The following is a 22,352-nucleotide window of genomic DNA, read 5'->3' on the forward strand; positions in this document are numbered from 1 at the left end:
TGACTATTTAAGTATCCCATTTTAATCTTAAATCCCATTTAAAACTTAAATATCACATTTACTGGCTAATATCAGCCTCAGTCTGAATTTTTAAACAAATTATAGACTAAAGATGTAATACCACAAACTTTGCTTACTTTATCAAATCCATTATCTAGATCCACTTTTATAAACCTGATTGTGTTGCTCAGAAAACTGATAGTCAGTTGATGCTAAACAATAGCCCTCCTTGTGGCAATGAGAATGTTAAAGAGCAACACACACTTGTGTTGTCGTGAATTGAGTTAGAAGATTTTAAGTTCACAAACTTAGAGTATATTTCAGGTTTTGGATGAAAGCTGCCAGCTCTTAACATCAAGTACGCAGCTCATTTCCATTTGAGAAACCACTTTAGGCAGTTCCCAAAATACAAGGCTCAGAGTTTATGGTCATGCAATTCTCCAAACTCTGAGGAAATCAAAAATGCATTACAGCTTGATGAAATGACGAGGTGTTGTGGTGATACTTCATGCTGTGGCTGAATTATTCTGCATATCAGTAATAAAGACAAGTCTCCTGATGCCACTGTGCCAAGCCAATTAACAAAGCCTTTATCAAGTCCATGTAAGTCAAATTAGTTTTGCTTATAGCATAAATCTCATCAGGATCCAACAGCGTAGGAGAGAGATCACAGCATGTACTGAGCCACTTTCAATTCACTTCCAAAACCACAGTTCGTAACCGGAGGATCACTTCACTATCAACAACGACTACTTCCTCTTACCATGCCGTCCCTGTCAGTTTTAATTAAATCTGAATTGGATGGCACTTTTCACAAAACTGATATTGTTCGAAAGCAGAAACAAAGAAAAGTGCCTCACAAACCCCACTGGTGCAGTGATTCACATCAGCAGTGGCACTGAAAAACTCCCTGGAGGAAGAAACCTTGGGATTAATTACATCAGAAACTGTGTTTGCACAGAAAGTGTGCAAACCAAGGCAGATTTTCTTTGTGCTGGTGCAGCCTAGTGGTTAAAGATTTCGGCTGGTGACTAAACGGTCGCAGGTTCAAATCCCAGAAGGACTAAATGACTAATTAACAAGGTCCAGAATGAACACTTGGATTTTTGCTTTGTTTTTTTGTTTTGTTTTTTTGTTTTATTCCAGTGGCAACTTAAACCTGAACGTACACAGACTCATGAGAACTTGTGTCACTGTGGGGATAAATATATATGAGTGTGTGTGTCATACATATTTATCTATGTATTGAACTTGTACTGATGCTACTGTTTTTCTTTTTCAATGACACTGTTATCCTTTTCTCCGACAGATTATTTTCTTGTTGCTGAATGTTGTTATACAGTTTATATAGAGGGTGATGCACCGTTTCCATAGTCAAGTAACACATTCTTTCGATGAATGACAGTTTGTTCGATAAATTATTCACAGCTCACAATCTGAAAGTCAGTTCTCACCCATTTCAATAATGCATTTGATTGGCTCTTCACAACCATTTTCTGAAACAAACGTGCCAGTAGGTTTAATAAAACCTTTATAAATAAAGCGAAAGACTCCAGATTATGATGTCTAAGGAAAATTACATTTCTAGTACTCTCAATGGAAAGATTGAGACAAAAAAGATTTAAAAGGCACCATAAAAGCGGTCCATATGATTCATGACACCATATTCCAAGTCTTCTGAAGCCATACTACTGGTTCATGTGAAAAAAGAAATAAAAATACAACTGGTTTGAAAATATTTTAGTCAGTTTTCACAGGAAATCTTTGCCTCTGTAATCACACTCAAATACCACTGTGTATAATACATGGCTACTTTTGAATGGCCATCAATGGAGAAAGATGTTCTTCTGGTCCAGTCAAATATAAAAAAAATAGATACATAGGAATTTCACAAAGAGAGGCAGAGAGTAATCACTCTCCATGATTGAAATCCGTTTTTTACCCCAAGCGCAAGGACAGGACAAAGGTTGATGTAAAGAACTCTGCTGAGCGAAGCACTTTACGAAGAGCATGAATTACATAGACTTCACACCACAGTTTTTCTGCTTGACTCTTTTCTCCTCGCTGTTGACAGAGTGAACATTAAAACAGCTGCTGGCAGGACAGAGGCCGTGTTTTACCCAGCAGTGACTCACTGTTGAAAGCAACGATGCGTCGACAAAAAGCGTTTATCAGTGTGTGTTTGGAGATGTGCAGCGGGTCGGTCAGGATGAGCGGTCACACCAGACCCTCTCTAAATCAAAGAGGAGTTTTCAGCAAAATCCATGCAAGTGAACTTGAAGGAACTCAAATGCAAAATGAAGAATGACAACCAAAGTTTTTTTTTTTTTTTTTTTTTAAGAAATATTTAACTTTCAAATCAAAAGAAAAAAAAGAACTTACATTTAGCACATAGATAATGGAAGCTATTTTTATTAATTTTAAGACTGCTGACAACTATATAAAACAAAGGGACGATCCTTTCAGCAACTGCAAGATAAGTTTTTCCATGTAAGACATATGCAGCAGAAGAAGGGATAGTGAGGAGACTCTCAATAGGGAATCGGTTCAGCACTGCAGCTGGAATTGCTCACCAGTTCAGTGCTAAACAGGGTAAGGATGTGCCTTGGCACAATTAGGTGAGGTCTGACTGAAAGCACACCCTGCAGTGATGAAGCCTCTCATCAGCAGAGAATCAAAAGGCTAGACTCACTTTCCCTGAGGAGCATGTCGTGTGGAGAGAGTAGAACAAAGTTTACTTTGGTGATGAGAGCAAGTTTGATTTATTAGGGTCTGATGGGAAACATTTTGTTTGGCATTAAACTATGGAAAGACTGAAGCATCAGTGTGATGTGACCAATGTGATAAGCATGAGTTCTGGGCTGCGCCACGGATGGTATTAACACCAGCATTAACTGAATGTCTGTGATCAGCTCCGGTGGCCATAACGCAGGCTTTAATGTGCCGCAGACGCATTCCTTGTTGCACAGATCAGCTCTAGTTTCTAACTAAGAATTACAATCAATGTAATGTAACAATCAACTATAGGTGTGGATGGGTGGCGGGCAGATCATTTGACGCAGTGGACTGAAGTTTGAGCTCATTCGTGCATCTCTACACTACACTGACCTGGGTCTCCGGTAGCAAACAATGGAGCACGCTCTGATGGACAAACTAAGTAATTACACCATTCAGAAGCATATAATCTGCCCTATGTGTTCTGTAAAAAAAAAAATATGTATATCTGCAGCATATTCGACAGGCTCATATCGTCCGATAATATCTGCTAAACGATATATCGGTCAGGCTCTATAAATTATATATAACAGTTATCCTATATTTGGTCAAGTATTAGACTATCTCTGGCATTAAGTCACTGAAAACAATGGATTTTTATCCCAATGTGTACTGTATCATGATTTCTGTTTATGAAGCTTAGGTCTGAGGTGATTTCTCAAGCCTAAGCTTCATAAACATGCTTTCAAATTCAGATGCAATTGATGTGTGACACAAAGGCGAAACCGTTATGCCAGGCAACATCAGATGTCAGTAACACAGCTCTGCCCCTTTAGGCCCTGTATCTCCTTCACCCGCTTCAGCATGAGCGTCCCACAGAGCCGTACCTTGCCGAGCTGCTGATGAACGCTCAGATTGTACATCATCACAACCCCATCCAGGATCTCCAGCAGCGACTTCTCTGTGATTGGCTGGTCAGGCTCTTCTAACGGTCGCCCCAGCAACAGCCCATCGTTACCATGGCTTCCCTCGACTGGAGATGGGGAGAAAAAAAAGAGGTTAAAAACACATCATATTCCCCTTGAGATCAGTGATAGACTTATTCTTTTTTTTCCTTTTGAGATGCTCATTGCTAAGCTAACTGGTTTCCATCTGATTTCCTGTGAAGCTGTGGATTGATATTGTCATGCACTGCAAAAATGCTTTTTTGAATCAATATTAAAGCCATGTTGTCCTGTAAAATATATCTAAATGTCTTTAAAACAACACGTCTTGTAAAATTGGAGGAATGCATTTATATAGCTTTGAATTACATACATTTTCAGTATCTGATAAGCAAACTGTTTTTTAAGCATAAACCTCATGAAAATATATTAGATTTATGATTAAAACAAGAAAAAGGGAGGAAATACATTTAATTCTATATATTTATTTGAAAACAAATCTTAATGCATTTACATGAGAAGTAAAACAATTGTTTGCATGTAATACATCTTTAAGTAATTTATTTCACACGATTACATTTTTAAAATCATTTAAAGCACACAAATGTCAATTTTGTTTGATTTATGCTTAAAAAGGAAAGATAAAATATTTGCCAATAGTATAAGAAAAACTTTATTCAAGATGAGGTTCTCTGAAATAAATAATATCCCAATATTTCAGATAAATAAATAGTGAATAAACTGAGAAGTACATTTTTAAAAAAAATATTGCTCTCATAGGATTAGGGTTAATTTTGTCATCCATTTTTAATTCAGTCTTAGTCCTTTAATTAGTCTTAGTATTTTAAAAATGTAACTTTATGTTTTTTCAATTGGTATTTTCCCATTGATTAACAAAATATGTCCATTTTGTTAGATTTCTGCTTTAAAATAATAATAATTAAATAATTAAATAGCCACTTGGATAAGGAAACGGTCAATATAAGTTTTCTCTCAGTTGTGCTTAAAAGAGCATTATTACCATTTGTTTTCAGAGAAAACGGATATTTAGATATCTTATATATTTCCAGCTGTTGGGAATCTGCTAAATAAATAATATTTAATATAGTACTATAAATTGACATTCAAAATTAATAAAAAATAAATTAAATTCGATATAGAAAATTATAAATACTATAAATTATTACAATATTTTTTTATGTATTATTGTTGTTGCTGCTGTGTAAAAATAAGAGCAATAATAGTTTAGTTGCAGGACTCACTGTCTTCCTCAGTTCTCTGCTCCACGGCGAGGGTCCGGACTTTGACCTTCTCCGGCGGGGCGAGGGGTCGTCGAGGGGTCATGAGGCTGACGGCCGCGGTGCTCAGGAAGCGGTTGGCTCTGCCCAGAGTCGGGGAACTCAACCAGCTGGGACGGGCCAGAGCGCCACCCATGGCCACAGCGCCAGACGGTCTCTGCCGGTCCCAAACACACAACATCATTCATCTTCAGCATCTAGACTCACAGCTGCATGACTTTCAGGAGAACGTCCTGACCGCAAAAACTAGAGCAGCTCCACCAAACATAGTGCTCTACACCAGACACCCTTCATGAGACGCAATCAAGGTCACTTACAATGGAACGAAATGGGGCCAGTTTGGGGAGAATTTAAAAGAAAAGTGAAGCTTGTAATTTCATAAAATGACTCATGAAGAGGGTCACTTCAGGGTTTTAGGCATTATGTTTTCATGGCAACAAAGTAAAACTGCAAAAAAAAAAAAAAAGTACAGAAAACAGGTTAATAATCCACTTTTTTCATTTTAAAGTCATATTGAGAATAAAAAAAAACTAATAATCAGCTATTTAAGTATTACAGCATTATAAAAATGAAACATTTAAGGTTATAAAATAATAAGATGAATTTTATAAAATAAGATACATAAAAACATTTTTAAATCATCATCACAAATTACACCACTATTAAAACTACATTTATTAAAACTAAAAACCACTATTTTTTTTTTATCTTATACCGTATTTTCCGGACTATAAGTCGCACCTGAGTATAAGTTGCATCAGTCCAAAAATATGTCATGATGAGGGGAAAAACATATATAAGTTGCACTGGACTATAAGTCGCATTCATTTAGAACCAAGAACCAAGAGAAAACATTACCGTCTACAGCCGCTAGAGGGCGCTCTATGTCTTCAGTGTAGACTACAGGAGCACTGAGCAGCATAGAGCGCCCTCTGGCGGCTGGAGACGGTAATGTTTTCTCTTAGTTCATTTCTCTTGGTTCATGTCAAATTAATTTTGACAAATAAGTCGCACCTGACTATAAGTCGCAGGACCAGCCAAACTATGAAAAAAGTGTGACTTATAGTCCGGAAAATACGGTAATAGTGTATTACAGTTTATAGACATCTATTATTATTATTATTATTCTACTTATTGACTAAATGTAAAATGTAAATATAATTATAATTATATAATTTATTGAATACAAACTATTTTGATCACATTTTACAAAAAATAAATAACATGTACTTTAATTGATATCATACAGTATAATATACATCTACATGCAGAGTACTATAAAAAGTAAAAATTGTATTTACTGTTAGTATTATTTTAAAAAGTATATATATATATATGTGTGTGTGTGTGTGTGTGTGTGTATATATATATATATCAAAATTAAAAAAACTTTTTACTTCGATTTCAGTTTAATAAGAAATGTCAATGTCACCTTTATTTATATAGCGCTTTAAACAAAATACATTGCGTCAAAGCAACTGAACAACATTCATTAGGAAAACAGTGTCAATAATGCAAAAATGATAGTTAAAGGCAGTTCATCATTGGATTCAGTTATGTCATCTCTGTTCAGTTAAATAGTGTCTGTGCATTTATTTGCAATCAAGTCAACGATATCGCTGTAGATGAAGTGTCCCCAACTAAGCAAGCCAGAGGCGACAGCGGCAAGGAACCGAAACTCCATCGGTGACAGAATGGAGAAAAAAACCTTGGGAGAAACCAGGCTCAGTTGGGGGGCCAGTTCTCCTCTGACCAGACGAAACCAGTAGTTCAATTCCAGGCTGCAGCAAAGTCAGATTGTGCAGAAGAATCATCTGTTTCCTGTGGTCTTGTCCTGGTGCTCCTCTGAGACAAGGTCTTTACAGGGGATCTGTATCTGGGGCTCTGGTTGTCCTGGTCTCCACTGTCTTTCAGGGATGTAGAGGTCCTTTCTACGTGCTGATCCAGCATCTGGTCTGGATACGTATTGGATCCGGGTGACTGCAGTGACCCTCTGATCTGGACACAGACTGGATCTGGTGGCCACGGTGACCTCGGAACAAGAGAGAAACAGACAAATATTAGCGTAGAAGCCATTCTTCTAATGATGTAGCAAGTACATAGGGTGTTATGGGAAGTGTTTCCGGTTTACCTAATTAATGCAGCCTAAAAATCCTTTAACGGATTTGGATAATAAAAGCATATTAGTATGTTATGTGTATGCCAGGTTAAAGAGATGGGTCTTTAATCTAGATTTAAACTGCAAGAGTGTGTCTGCCTCCCGAACAATGTTAGGTAGGTTATTCCAGAGTTTGGGCGCCAAATAGGAAAAGGATCTGCCGCCTGCAGTTGATTTTGATATTCTAGGTATTATCAAATTGCCTGAGTTTTGAGAACGTAGCGGACATAGAGGATTATAATGTAAAAGGAGCTCATTCAAATACTGAGGTGCTAAACCATTCAGGGCTTTATAAGTAATAAGCAATATTTTAAAATCTATGCGATGCTTGATAGGGAGCCAGTGCAGTGTTGACAGGACCGGGCTAATATGGTCATACTTCCTGGTTCTAGTAAGAACTCTTGCTGCTGCATTTTGGACTAGCTGTAGTTTGTTTACTAAGCGTGCAGAACAACCACCCAATAAAGCATTACAATAATCTAACCTTGAGGTCATAAATGCATGGATTAACATGTCTGCATTTGACATTGAGAGCATAGGCCGTAATTTAGATATATTTTTGAGATGGAAAAATGCAGTTTTACAAATGCTAGAAACGTGGCTTTCTAAGGAAAGATTGCGATCAAATAGCACACCTAGGTTCCTAACTGATGACGAAGAATTGACAGAGCAACCATCAAGTCTTAGACAGTGTTCTAGGTTATTACAAGCAGAGTTTTTAGGTCCTATAATTAACACCTCTGTTTTTTCAGAATTTAGCAGTAAGAAATAACTCGTCATCCAGTTTTTTATATCGACTATGCAATCCATTAGTTTTTCAAATTGGTGTGTTTCACCGGGCTGCGAAGAAATATAGAGCGGAGTATCATCAGCATAACAGTGAAAGCTAACACCATGTTTCCTGATGATATCTCCCAAGGGTAACATATAAAGCGTGAAGAGTAGCGGCCCTAGTACTGAGCCTTGAGGTACTCCATACTGCACTTGTGATCGATAGGATACATATTCATTCACTGCTACGAACTGATGGCGGTCATATAAGTACGATTTAAACCATGCTAATGCACTTCCACTGATGCCATCAAAGTGTTCAAGTCTATGCAAAAGAATGTTGTGGTCAATTGTGTCAAACGCAGCACTAAGATCCAATAAAACTAATAGAGAGATACACCCACGATCAGATGATAAGAGCAGATCATTTGTAACTCTAAGGAGAGCAGTCTCAGTACTATGATACGGACTAAATCCTGACTGGAAATCCTCACATATACCATTTTTCTCTAAGAAGGAATATAATTGTGTGGATACCACCTTCTCTAGTATCTTGGACAGAAAAGGGAGATTCGAGATTGGTCTATAATTAACTAGTTCTTTGGGGTCAAGTTGTGGTTTTTTGATGAGAGGCTTAATAACAGCCAGTTTGAAGGTTTTGGGGACATATCCTAATGACAATGAGGAATTAATAATAGTCAGAAGAGGATCTATGACTTCTGGAAGCACCTCTTTTAGGAGCTTATATGGTATAGGGTCTAACATACATGTTGTTGGTTTAGATGATTTAACAAGTTTATACAATTCTTCCTCTCCTATGGTAGAGAATGAGTGGAACTGTTCCTCAGGGGGTCTATAGTGCACTGTCTAATGTGATACTGTAGCTGACGGCTGAATGGTTGCAATTTTATCTCTAATAGTATCGATTTTATAAGTAAAGTCGTTCATAAAGTCATTACTGCTGTGGTGTTGGGAAATGTCAACACTTGTTGAGGCTTTATTTTTCGTTAATTTAGCCACTGTATTGAATAAATACCTGGGGTTATGTTTGTTTTCTTCTAAAAGAAAAGAAAAGTAATCAGATCTAGCAGTTTTTAATGCTTTTCTGTAGGATAAGTTACTTTCCCGCCAAGCAATACGAAATACCTCTAGTTTTGTTTTCCTCCAGCTGCGCTCCATTTTTCGGGCTTCTCTCTTTAGGGTGCGAGTATGCTCATTATACCATGGTGTCAAACTGTTTTCCTTAACCTTCCTTAAGCGTAAAGGAGCAACTTTATTTAAAGTGCTAGAAAAGAGAGAGTCCATAGTTTCTGTTACATCATCAAGTTGTTCTGAGGTTTTGGATATGCTAAGGAATTTGGATACATCAGGAAGATAACTTAAAAAGCAGTCTTTTGTGTTAGAAGTGATGGTTCTTCCATACTTGTAACAAGAAGTAGAATTTACAATTTTGGCTGTATGAATTTTGCAAAGAACTAAATAATGATCTGAGATATCATCACTAGGCTGAATAATTTCAACACCATCAACATCAATTCCATGTGACATTGTCGAAATCATACTCTAGATTTAATACTGAGTAGGTCCTGAAACGTGTTGTCTAACACCAATAGAGTTCAGAATGTCTATAAATGCTGATCCCAATGCATCGTTTTCATTATCAACATGGATATTAAAATCACCAACTATTAAAACTTTATCTGCAGCCAGAACTAACTTGGATGTAAAATCACCAAACTCTTTAATAAAGTCTGTATGGTGCCCTGGTGGCCTGTATACAGTAGCCAGTACAAACATAATAGGGGATTTATCATTAACATTTGTTTCTTTGGATAATGTTATATGAAGTACCATTACTTCAAACGAGTTGTACTTGTAGCCTGCCCTCTGAGAAATCCTGAAAACGTTGTTATAAATTGAAGCAACACCTCCACCTTTGCTTTTTAGACGTGGCTCATGTTTATAACAGTAATCTTGGGGGGTGGACTCATTTAAAATAATGTAATCATCAGGTTTTAGCCAGGTTTCTGTCAAACAGAGTACATCTATATTATGATCAGTGATCATATTATTTACAAAAAAGTGTTTTCGTAGAAAGGGATCTGATATTCAATAAGCCAAGCTTTATCATTTGTTTATCCATATTGCTTCTGTTTTTTATTTGTTGAACCTCAATTAAATTGTTAATCTTAACTTGGTTTGGACGTTTTTTGTTTTTTCTAGTTCGGGGAACAGACACAGTCTCTATAGTGTGATATCTAGGTGAAAGAGTCTCTATGTGCTGAGAATTAACTGACCTCTGTGACGGGAGGCAGCTAGCAGACGGTCGGTTTAGCCAGTCTGTCTGCTTCCTGACCTGGGCCCCAGTTAGTCAAGTATAAACACTAAGACTATTTGCCATATTTCTAGAGAGAAGAGTGGCGCCACCCAAGGAGGGATGAAGACCATCTCTTTTAAACAGGTCAGGTCTGCCCCAAAAGCTCGTCCATTTGTCTATGAAACCTATGTTATTCTGTGGGCACCACTTAGACATCCAGCCATTGAGTGATGACAATATGCTAAACATCTCATCACCACGGTAAGCAGGGAGGGGACCAGAGCATATTACAGTGTCTGACATCGTGCTTGCAAGTTCACACACCTCTTTAATGTTATGTTTAGTGATCTCCGACTGGCGAAGTCGAACATCATTAGCGCCGGCATGAATAACAATCTTACTGTATTTACGTTTAGCATTAGCCAGCACTTTTAAATTTGCCAAGATGTCAGGTGCTCTGGCTCCCGGTAAACATTTGACTATGGTGGCTGGTGTCTCTATATTCACGTTCCGTACAATAGAATCACCAACAACTAGAGCACTTTCATCAGGTTTCTCAGTGGGTGCATCACTGAGTGGGGAGAACCTGTTTAATGTTTTGATCGGAACAGAAGAGCGGTGTTTTGACCCATGACTACGCTGCCTCACTGTCACCCAGTTGCCCTGCTGCTGGGGCTCTGTTTCCGGAACCGAACAATGTACAGGAATCCCTGATCTAGACGCATCCAAAGCCATATCTAGAGCCCTAACATTCTTACTGTCCTCAATCAAAGTTTGGATGCGTGTCTCTAATTCTGAAATCTTCTCTGTCAGCCTAACTATTTCCCTGCATTTATCACATGTGAAACCCTCATCTGCGACAGAGATAGATAAACTGTACATGTGGCAAGAGGTGCAAATAAAAATAGCAGGAGAAGCCATTACTCACCGTGCTTGATGAAATATTCTTACTGCGGTTGTTTGATGAACTTGTGAAAAACTGGAGCGAGAGGAGAAAAGAAAACAGCGATAGGTTCGAATGAAAACGCTAATGACAAGCTAGCGAGTGCTAACGCTTTGCAGGTGTACTGCACTCACGGATATAAAATAAAAGTGAACGATCAAAGTTAATCTGATAAGATTGATCGATAATATCAGAAATATGGTGTGAATTAAGTTATATTTTACCACTTTAAAAACAGAGAGTGATAGTAAGATAAAGATTCTAGAGAAAAAATAAAATAAAAACAGCTACACGGAGCTACAATTTGCTACAGAAGGCCAACAGGAAGTAGAGAAAACACTGTCCAACAGCGACACCCGCAGGCAGCGTGTCGCTGAATTGAAGTCACAAAAATCACTGTTTACGCAACTCACTTATAGAACACTGCTCATTTGTATTACACTGCTCACTTATATCACATTACGTTACTCACTTACATTACACTGCTCCCTACTATCCATATGCATTTTTGCTCTTTCGCGTTTTTTCACCTTCTCCGAGAGATACGTTAGTTGTCCATGCGATGTCCGTTACGCTCTCGCGATGGAACAAAATGCAGCGGTAAATGAGCAAAATAAAGCATCAGCTACTTCGCAGCCGGCCAGCCTTTTTCTCCGCTCATACCAAATCCTCGAAAATCCTCGTTTATACAACTTCCCTCCCTTTGTAGATTCTTGTTTGATGTTTAATTTTGGTTTTGGTGGTCCTAATTCTTTAATTGCCAATTTATCCTTATTGGTACGATGAATGAATGATCTTTCTTTCAATGACACGATAGAATTAATCTGCGCTGAGGTAACGTTTGCCGGGATATCGATCAAGTTCAGCTGACAACTAAATTTGCATAGCCGTCTCTGAGTTTTTTTTTTTTTCACATTTGATAAAGATATTAAAGAAGTTATTCATTTTTTCTTGTTGTTAAAATTAAAAATAGTTTTGTAAATATTATTGGATGTCACTGTTCCCACCAGTTGTTGCACAAGTTAAGGTTACACACGATGACGAAAGCACGTTAGGGCTAGCCCTCCCGGAACTCATTGAGATTGCATTGCAGTGGCTGAACAAACAGTCTAGAATAGTGAAAGCTAGCATGACACTGTGGTTGAATGTGGAAAAAAAAAAAAATCTCTCCCTTTCGCACTTTGGTGGTGCGTCGCCCAATCGCCCTAATGGAGAAACCGGCACTGCATACATACATAATTACATATACATATATATATATAAACTTTTATTAAACCCAGAGTAATCTTTTAACATGCTTTTATAGTCGTCTTTCCAACAATCACATATCAAAATGACTTCAGATGTTCAAGTAAGTGGTGAAAGTGATTATTGGCAGTCATTAATGTACCTGTGCAGCTCCAGTTTCCTCGTCTTCATCCAGATCATCCATGGATGAGGCCTGGATCTCCGCTGGGTCTATGATGATGTTGGCTTTTACAGCCAGGTCATCTAAAACATCACAAAACAGCCAAACTATCAAGTTTAATATGCAACACAACAACATAGTAAGTCTTTCTAGTTCGCTGCTAGAAAGAGTAGAAGGCAGATTCGTTTTATAAAAATCAACCAAAAAGAGGCTTTTAGGAGTGAATGTGGCTCAGATTTCAACACTTGATAAGTCATCTCAGAGGACGACAAGCTCACAAGATTTTATGAACGCTTCAGTCCATTATTTAGTAATGCACATTTGTCATCTTCTGGACAGCAGAGCAATAAAAAAAAAAGAAATCTTGGCTTCAACTCGTCAGAGGGCTTATAACAACTGTTTTTAGAGAGATATGGGCTCCACTTCACTCCAAAGGTCTACATTTTCAAGGCTACCCAAGGCCGGCTGTCCAACTGAAGCGTACATGTGAGAAAAATGGGGCAGTAAAAGCAGTTTGGGAGTAATTCACCGGAAGAACAGAAAGAGAGAGAAGAGAGTAAATCTGAGCGATTGAAGGAGTGAGGTGTTGTACAGTACATGCACATTGATCTATTTTTATTGTAAGGTGCAAGCTAAGCACTGAAGTGCCCCTTCGACCTGCCCACCTACTAAAGAGGATCTGTGTGCTGGGGTATTATAAACAATATAATGGGAAACAAATATAACCCAAAACTGCACCAAAAGGAGTCTATAATAGTGACCTAATTTATCCAAGAGAGAATATTTATTTCCAATAAAATATTAACTCAATGAGATTTTTGTACTAAATGATAATAATTTAAATTGTAATAATTCATAATTTATTGAGTGTTCACCACAAATAAATAATATTTCAATTATATGTAAACTAATGTGTGTATATATATTATATATATATATATATAAGTATTTTATATTACAAATTTTAAGAGTAATGAAGTATAATAATTACATTTAAAATAATTAATAATTTGTTATTTATTTTATAATAATTTATCATTTATTAAATGTATACCACAGAGCAATTTTACAAAATCAATAAAATGTTTTTTCTTTTTATTTTATATTTTATATGTTTAAGGATCTATTAAATGTATATAATAAAGTCATTTAATTAAAAATAGTAATAATACATTTAAAAATAATTTCAATTTTGATTTGTTTAAAAAAAAGGAATTTATTTTATATAACATGGAATGAAATTAATAAAATGTAACTTTAATATAAATTATAATTGCAATTCAAGTAATTTTATAAAATGTATTTTATAGCATTTCATTACTTAAAATTTAAAATGAATTTAAATAATTTTGTATTTAATATATAATTTATTTGAATGAGTTTTGTGTTTATTAATGTAATTTTAATATAATGTTATTTTAAAATTAATGACATTTTAGTAATGCTATGTAATATAAATGATACTAATAACACTTCATAATTTTAGTCTTCATACAAACTTTCCTTAGCATTAGATAAACTGAGATCCAGCGAATAAGGTGAACATGATTATGCATTTATCAAGATCACGAAACAATTAATACTACGATGTCTCAAATGGAATCATAATTTAAGACCAACCAGATGATGAAGTCTGACAGAGTGGATGAGCCCAGAGATATGGTTTCATTAATTTGGTGTCTTCATTACACCTGAATGACCTCTGGCCGTCTGTCAACTGAGAAATCTCAGACTCCATAAACATCAAAAGTCTATAAATCTGACAGATATTGCAGTGCCAAAGTGGGGAAGAGAAATTACACTTTCCAGTCACAGACAACGTAAATTTGAGTCACTTGAGCAGTTAATCACGATTCTCCGTAAGCCACCGGAAAAGTGTGCCAAAATCAGTCGGTGAAGGAAACAAACTGGCTCGGGTCCGAGTACAGCTGCCACTTGCATGCTAAGGGAAGAAAAATATCAGGATTTTCCCACAAAATGACCTTGATGTAGCTATTAGAGGAAGTCAGTATGAAGAAAGGTTCAGAGAAAGAGCACGGCCGTTTCACATCTAATTGATGCTGGTTAGTGAAGGCTGGGGTTAAGAGTTGAGAAAGATTTAGTGTAGTTTAATAAAAATATGCTGGAGAAATGCCATATTGGCTGATGGGGATTTATTATTATGATCATTACAAAACTGACAGAAATGACTTTTAAACTTGACCTAAATCAATACTACCCAATCAATAAGTGCAATCATTAAAGAGCCAAGAGATGATGATATTAATGAAAGCAAATGTCGATGGTAAAAGTAAAGGTGTTCTGGGTTGTTGCTACTTTAGGTTCACTTACAAGTAACAACAGGGTCTAGTTATTCTAAATCTAAAGGCATAAATACTGAAAGATTACTTTAAAAAATACTGTGCTGAATAAGATGAGGAGCAGATGGTGGATTCGGCTGCTTCATATTGAGTGGAGACAAACACTGCAATGTTTGGTGGCCAAAATCAACAATAATAATAATAATGACCAAAAAAGACTAATTATATATAATATATGTCAAGGAAGAAAAGCCCTCAGCAGCCGCTAAACGTAAATCAATATTGTCAAGATAAAGTCCAGATGACAGGATTCAGACTGAGTGTGCCTCAAATAATAATACATTCTGGCTAAAATGTGAGTCAATAATCCATAACAACTCTTCCTCCAGTGAAAAGGTCCATCTCCTGTTGTCCTCTCGCATCTAAATACACACACATACTGTATTTGTTCAGAGCTGTTGTGGACTTGTTCTTGACCTTCCCAGATGTCTCTCCTAGTTCAGACGAGACGCCTTTTTCACTGAAGAAACCAATATTATGGATAGAGGACTCAAATTTTAGCTAGAAGCAATTGTTTGAAGTTAAACACGTCTTGATGGATTGGTTTCATACAAACACAGTGGTTTTAGCTTCACAAGAGTTAGAGTTGTTATGGATGATTGACTCATATTTCGGCCAGAAGCGACAGTTTAAAGTTAAGACACCTTGATGGATTGGTTTCTGACAAACACACAGCTTTTCATATCACGCTGTTAACTGATGGACTGGAGTGGTGCGGGTTACTTGTTACTTCTGTCATCATTTGCTTTGGTTAATCTTCCAAATACAAATGAAGATAGTTTTAATGAAGCCTTACAGGTTTCTGTGCCTCCACTGAAACTAAAAAGATCCAAAAGGAGTCATGAAGCTAACGCATACGAACTGAGTCAAGTATTGATGGAAGCACAGAAACTCCTCTGGTGAAAATATCTTAATCTGATTTGAAAATTACTTTATTATCGAAAAGTCTCATGGGATTTAGATGCACAAATACATACATACATACATATATATATATATATATATACATGATTTATTCCCTGATTTATTTTCTTTTTCGCCAAATATTTATTTTAAAAGTTAAAGCTTATTGATTTTATGAATTGTATTCATTTCTCTATGCTATATTTAATGTCTGACACCTAGATTGAGATCGTCATGTTTTTCAGGGTCACATTAAAATTAGAAATTTACAAATGAAAAATGCAGCAAATCCAGGCAAATGAAATCATCTAATGCAAACCACAAAATAAAAAATGAATAAATAAATAAATTATATAAAAGGCACAACTCTCAACCACTTCCTTTATCCTCCTTCCTTCTCTCTTAGTGTGTTCCCTGCTGATCGTCAATATTTTCTGAGGCGTGAGCCGCTGCATTGAGGGAAATCAATATCCATCTGCATCCTGGTCACTCTGAACGCTGCCAGCATCCGTCTTATCCCACAATTTCAGACATTTTAATGAAGCCACAAATCAAAGTAATGACCACACAACGTTTTTGAGGTTAATTAATGAAGTCAGAAACTACACAAAAAGAAAAAAAAAAGAAAAAGAAAACACCTTGAAGGATGTGTACAATGCATTCGGTCTCAATTTAAAACATATTTGGAGGGTTGATCGATCTAAACCATTCGTCAGGCAGCTTGGAAAAGATCAATAGTGAAATTTCAAGAGTTATTAAACAAACTGAACATAACAGGGACATCAGAATGAGATTGAACGTCTCTGTTTACGTCTAGCAAAAACTGCAGAAAACAAACATTACGTCTGCGAGCTTTAAAGTGAGCTTCTGAAAACAGACAAAAGTACTTCTGTTGTTGCCAAACCTGATGCAGGAAAGTTTTATGTATTGTCTTCAGAGGTTCAAACCGACTGTATTGTAGCTCTATTGTAAAAAATCGACCTTCTGCTCCCTCTGGTGGAGTCTAGAGCCGCTGCATGCTGGGTAATTATTTGACCAAACTCCGAAGCACACTTTACATCTGTTTTTTCTTTTACCAACCTTTGAGCGTCTTCCTCAGATGCGAGAGAAGTCCTCCTAAACGCTGAAGGTCAAAGTAATCCACCTTCCCGTTGTAGAAGAGCTGAGGAGGGACGTATGCGTCTGACGGGAACACAAACGGGTCAAAGACGTGACATTCAACTATAATCAGTGCCTTAACTTTCCTTTAGCCGCCAAGGCAACATTTCTCATTTTCATTTAATTGAGGTTTTTCCATTTAATGCTTGGATTTTATTATTTCAGATTTATTTTAATAAAAAATATTCTTGATATTTTATTTCATATTTCAATTGTTTATTTGATTTGATTTTTATACTTAACATTTTTAAAAAGATGTTCTCACTGATAAAAACAAGATAGCAGACTTATTTTTGTATTATATATATATATATATATATATATATATATATATATGTGTGTGTGTGTGTGTGTGTGTGTGTGTGTGTGTGTGTGTATGAAAAACTTAAAATGAAAGTAACTGAATAAGTTGAAGCATTAAAATTATATTTACATATAAAAGCTTTATTTCAATTACCAAAAAAAAAAAAAAAAAAGTAATAGTTCAAGTTTTATTTATCAATGCTAGCCTTGCTAACATCTCATGTTTTTTATTTGGGAATTAACATTTGTTTTGAAGGTTTTGGACGTGAGGGTGATGCAACAGTCCTTATATCATAAAGAAAATGAAAAGAGACAGCGTTGATATATCATCATGGATTTATAACCATAGTTTTAGTATTTTTATATTTTCACTATAATTTTAGTTTTAGTAATTTTCTTGCATTTTTTATTTTATTTTATTTAGTCAATGTGTTTAATTATTTCTACTCATTTTTATTTTGTTTTAGTGCTTCAAAATAAAATAAACAAAAATGAGAAATGTTGCAATGACAACTACGATTATTATGATTCCAGTTGTAGTTCACATCAACTAAAGCTGTAATAACCCTGAACAACATGTGTGTGTAGTGTACCTTCACTGCTGATGGATCCTGGGCTTTTCCTCTTGTCTTCGTCCCAGTAGCTCCTGATGGCCGTGATGAGCCGGTGTATGAAACACACCATGTATTCAGGAGGACACAACACTGTGGGGTTCTGAACACACACACACACACACACAACTCGTGAGACAAACATCAAACCCTGATCGCTGCACAATACCTGAAACCATCCCATCGACAACAATCATGTTACAGACAATGGCCATATGTCTAAGCAGTGAAAGAGTGCACGGAGCATGATAAAGTCCTCAAGCCTTTTTTTGTTTTTATTTTTATATCCTTTACGCAAGCACAGTTTCCTGGTTTATATGATACTGGAACTAATAAAAAACGAGATTTCAGTCATTAAAACACATTAAGTAATGTATTTCCTGTGGCAAGAGCTCTTTAAATCTTACCAAATGCTGTGCGGTGCTGTTCTTTTGCAGAAAAAGGCTGTGATCTTATGATCTATTTATCACAAGTAAAGGAATAGTTCACCCCTGACAGTTTACTTAAGATGAAGATGAGTTTGTTTCTCGGTCAGAACAGATTTTGAAACATTATGAATAGAGGACTTGGTTTGAAGCAATGTTTTGAAGTTAAAAATGTCTTGATGGATGGGTTTCTTACAAACCCACATCTTTACACGCCACAAGACATTAACCGATGGACTGGAGTGCTGTGGATTATTGTGATGTCTTCTCATTCTGACGGCACCCATTCACTGCAGAGCATCCACTGCTGAGACAGTGATGTAATGCTTAATTTCTCCAAATCTGATAAGCAAACAAACTCATCTTGGATGTGGCCTGAGGAAATGATTCAGCTAATCTGCTCTTGGACTCTTTTCCACAAATCATCCCTCGCTGTGCTCCAGTCCAGCTTCTCAGATGCATTCTGAAATATAATCTTCTAATCCTTTATTTTGGTAAAGTCTCTATGGCAAAGAATAAATACTGCACAAATCTAAATATCTAGATACTATGTGGATATGGAAAGCGTGTTAATGTAAGTTATAAAGGAGGACAGAGTAATTCATGGTGTGTCCGGGGTCCTACCCCTCTATTGCTGGCGTTCTCTTGAAGGAACTTGCGGAATTTGTTGAGGAAAATGTATCGAGATGCTTCGCCCTGTGAAAAGAGAGAGCCAGGTAAACAACACACACAGACTGAAACACACAATCAAATCACAAAATAATCTTAAAAGACTAAAACATTTTGCTGGTTTTCTGTCAAATGTCACAGATTTTGTTGCCAGTTTCACTTAAATCTGTCTTAATTCAATTTTGTTCTGTTCCACTGACAAAACTATTGTGCTAAACTATGTCTTATTTACAAAAAAACACATATACATACATACATATATATATATATATAAATAAATGTAAGAATATAATATTTATTATTTTGTTTATATAAGAATATATTACATAATTAAAATTTAATAGCTAGGTATTACTTTTTTTTTGTGGTATTCACATTTTTTTGCGGTTTAATCCCATTTCAGTTATGTAAAATATACAACAAAGCTGAATTTAAATATAAACAAATATTAAAATATACAAATACACAAATGCTGAATAAGCTTTTACAGAGTATTTTCAGCTTTCATTTTAAGTTTTAGTAATTTTGTTATGCTTTTATAATTTTGTAAAAAACAAAAAATAGGTAATATGAACAACATTTAGAGTTTTAAAACTAAATGAACTGTAGTTAATCTCTTTAAAGTCAGGTCAGATGGTCTCTTCCTGTCTAAGTGGGCCATTCTCAAATCATACAATAAAATATAACAGCTGTGCGAGCAGATGTGTGGAAATCAATCATCAACATACCATCCCCTTGTCTTTGTTGTTCAGCATCAACCTCAGGATCTGAACCTGCAGCTCCTCCACAACTACACACACACACACAGGTTCAGCTGTGTGTCAGAGACAGATATGCTTGCAGATCTGATGCTGTGTGAGTGAGTGTGTGTGACATACCCTCAATCCTCTTCTTCAGTCTGTGACAGCCGCGCTCGTACGCTCGTCGTCTCAGCCTCTCCTCGGCCGTCTCCTCACGCGTCTCTCTCTCATCTTTGCCCTGGACACGCGTCAGGAGAGACAGTGAAGAGTTACTCATCTGTCACTTCAACCAGGGCTCAGTTCAGATTAGTGTTCGCTTGACGAGATTGTTTATAAAAGGCTGAAACTATCATATTCACACTGATGTGTGGGGATGTTTCTGACCTCTTTGTCGAAGCGTGTGGGCCACCAGGTGGTGGGGATGAGCTCATCCAGCCCCGCCTCATTCACTCTCAGAGGGGTCTTGATGTAGAAGAAGACCACAGACCGGAGCACGTCAAACGTGATGCTGTTAAAGACCGAAACCAATTCAAATCTCCAAGATTAACACAGCAAACTAGTCTATTTAGGGAGTTCTTCCTCACAACCAGAGAGAACTTCTGAGAAGTTAATTAGAACGTGTGTATTATGTATTCTCAGTACTTTATATGCCCATACTGTGACTACTCATCTAAATACCCACAGACCTACTCATCTACCGATCAACACTTCTCTCCATTTATCTATGCATCTTCATATCCATCCATCTCGTGAATATAAATATATCTTTCTACCTATCAACATACTGTATATAGATGGGTACATATTTAGGTGGAAGAATAGATATCTATCAGTTTATCTACCAGTTTATCAACATATCTATCCATCTACTGTACCTAAATACACAGAAAGTGTCAGTAAAAAAAAAACAATAGAAATATTGTTCATAACAATAAAGACAGAAAAGCATGTGTACACTATCTATCTGCCTGCCTATCTATCTATAGTGAAGTTCACCAAGTAATGGTCTCAAGAAAGCTAAAATGTAATAACTATGAACACATTTCTGTGCTTTTCTGGAGTGATTTTCAAAAGATAACGCAAAGTGTCTTATAAAAGCCTGCTAAGTTATGAATAAAGAGGATATAGGACGTTGCTGAGCAGGTACTTCCTGGACTTCTCATGTCGGAGTATCGCTGTGGTCAGACGAAGGTAATGAATCTGGAGGACAGAGGGACACCAAACAAACTCAAACACATTACAGCAAGTTTGAAACAAAGTGCCTCAGTCATTTTAATTAGAACAAGACATTTATTTCAAGTGGGACGGGCACACAGATAGTGTCCCTGCTGATAATTGCTATGAGACGTCAAGAGGACGTCAACACCTCTCAGCTTCTGATTAGACACGAAAGTAGACATTTAGCGTAAACATGCTTCGAAGTACGAGTTCCCAGCATGCACCTTTAGGCTCCTTGGTAAGAATGCTTCCTTTTTTCCTTCCTGTCAGTGGCTATATCGTCCTCAGCACTGATAAACTCCGACATTACGTTAATGGATTAGCATGAGACAGCAATAATTGGGTTTCTCACCTGAAAGCCCAGATCAGGGATGATGGGAGAGAAACGATACGCTCTCAGCAGTGACATCATCAGCTGTTTCAGACACTCGCTCACCTCGTGGTCCTTGTAAAAAAATACAATCTCAAATCTCTTTTCGGAAAATGTCTTTAAATTGATCTTTCTGAGTCTGTACCTCCATGAGAAGCCAGAAAAGATCCAGCAGCTGATGTATAAGAGGATGTTCTTCCACAGATCCTCCACCCTCCAATATACTCAACAGGAAGTTCATCAGCACGTCCTCCACTAAGAACACTTTACACTAGCAGACACACACATTAGCCGTAAATAAAGCGGTTTGGGAAACGATGAGCTGCTTTACTGGTACTCGGAGTGATTTACCATGAGAGGTGCGAAGTGGTTGAATATATGTGCAAGTGTGACCAGGATGGTGGGCTCTCCTTGAATCTGCCAGGTCCCACTCTCTCGCTCCACAAGCTTCTCCTCCTGATGAAAAATTAAATCAAACGTCTTGACAGAGTGTTGTTTTAAATATTGATACACACACTTCAAGACGTGGTTTTCTAATCTGAAGCAGCACCAGTCAGAGAGTGAAGCCCCTGTAGGCACCTGTGTGTCGATGGAGGTGGACAGGACGGTCTTCAGGTATCCCAGAAGCCTGTTGGCTTTGATGAGGTCAGTGGTTGGTGGGCTTTGAAGAGGAAGGTAACCTTCCACAGGATACGTGAGGAACAGATGGGTTAAGGCTTTTAGGGGTTTGTGGTTGGTCTAGGATTTCACATGTTTTGCTTTTATGGCTTAAGGTCTACCTAAAAACATGAAATATGTTAAGTGTGCATGCACACACACACACACACACACACACACACACACACATATATATATATATATTTTTTTATTAAAATGTCCTATAAATAATATTTAAAGTTTTACTTGAAATAAATATAAAATTATTATTCAATTTAAAAGAAACTTGTATAAAAAAAATGCATGCATGCATGTATATGCGTTTGTGTGTTTATATAAAACTGTAATTTATAAATATATGTGCTTAATTTATAATTGTATATT

The 22,352-nt window shown here is 36.7% G+C and overlaps 1 protein-coding gene across 1 annotated transcript in view; it reads right to left on the minus strand.

Annotated features, from left to right (window-relative positions):
• The window catches only part of LOC132131106 (E3 ubiquitin-protein ligase RNF123-like), a 123,409-nt gene that overhangs the window by 94,448 nt on the left and 6,609 nt on the right, over positions 1-22,352 (minus strand). The window contains exons 11-24 of the mRNA XM_059543045.1: positions 21,891-22,005; positions 21,663-21,767; positions 21,457-21,582; positions 21,294-21,386; positions 20,850-20,923; positions 20,108-20,225; positions 19,862-19,961; positions 19,712-19,773; positions 18,939-19,010; positions 17,872-17,992; positions 16,898-16,999; positions 12,537-12,637; positions 4,922-5,114; positions 3,603-3,748 (exon numbers count right to left, since the gene is read on the minus strand). Coding sequence (XP_059399028.1) covers positions 3,603-3,748; positions 4,922-5,114; positions 12,537-12,637; positions 16,898-16,999; positions 17,872-17,992; positions 18,939-19,010; positions 19,712-19,773; positions 19,862-19,961; positions 20,108-20,225; positions 20,850-20,923; positions 21,294-21,386; positions 21,457-21,582; positions 21,663-21,767; positions 21,891-22,005 — 1,528 coding nt within the window. The remainder of the gene's footprint in view (positions 1-3,602; positions 3,749-4,921; positions 5,115-12,536; positions 12,638-16,897; positions 17,000-17,871; positions 17,993-18,938; positions 19,011-19,711; positions 19,774-19,861; positions 19,962-20,107; positions 20,226-20,849; positions 20,924-21,293; positions 21,387-21,456; positions 21,583-21,662; positions 21,768-21,890; positions 22,006-22,352) is intronic.

The sequence above is a fragment of the Carassius carassius genome, chromosome 48 (genome assembly GCF_963082965.1).
Source record: "Carassius carassius chromosome 48, fCarCar2.1, whole genome shotgun sequence".
Lineage (NCBI taxonomy): Eukaryota > Metazoa > Chordata > Actinopteri > Cypriniformes > Cyprinidae > Carassius > Carassius carassius.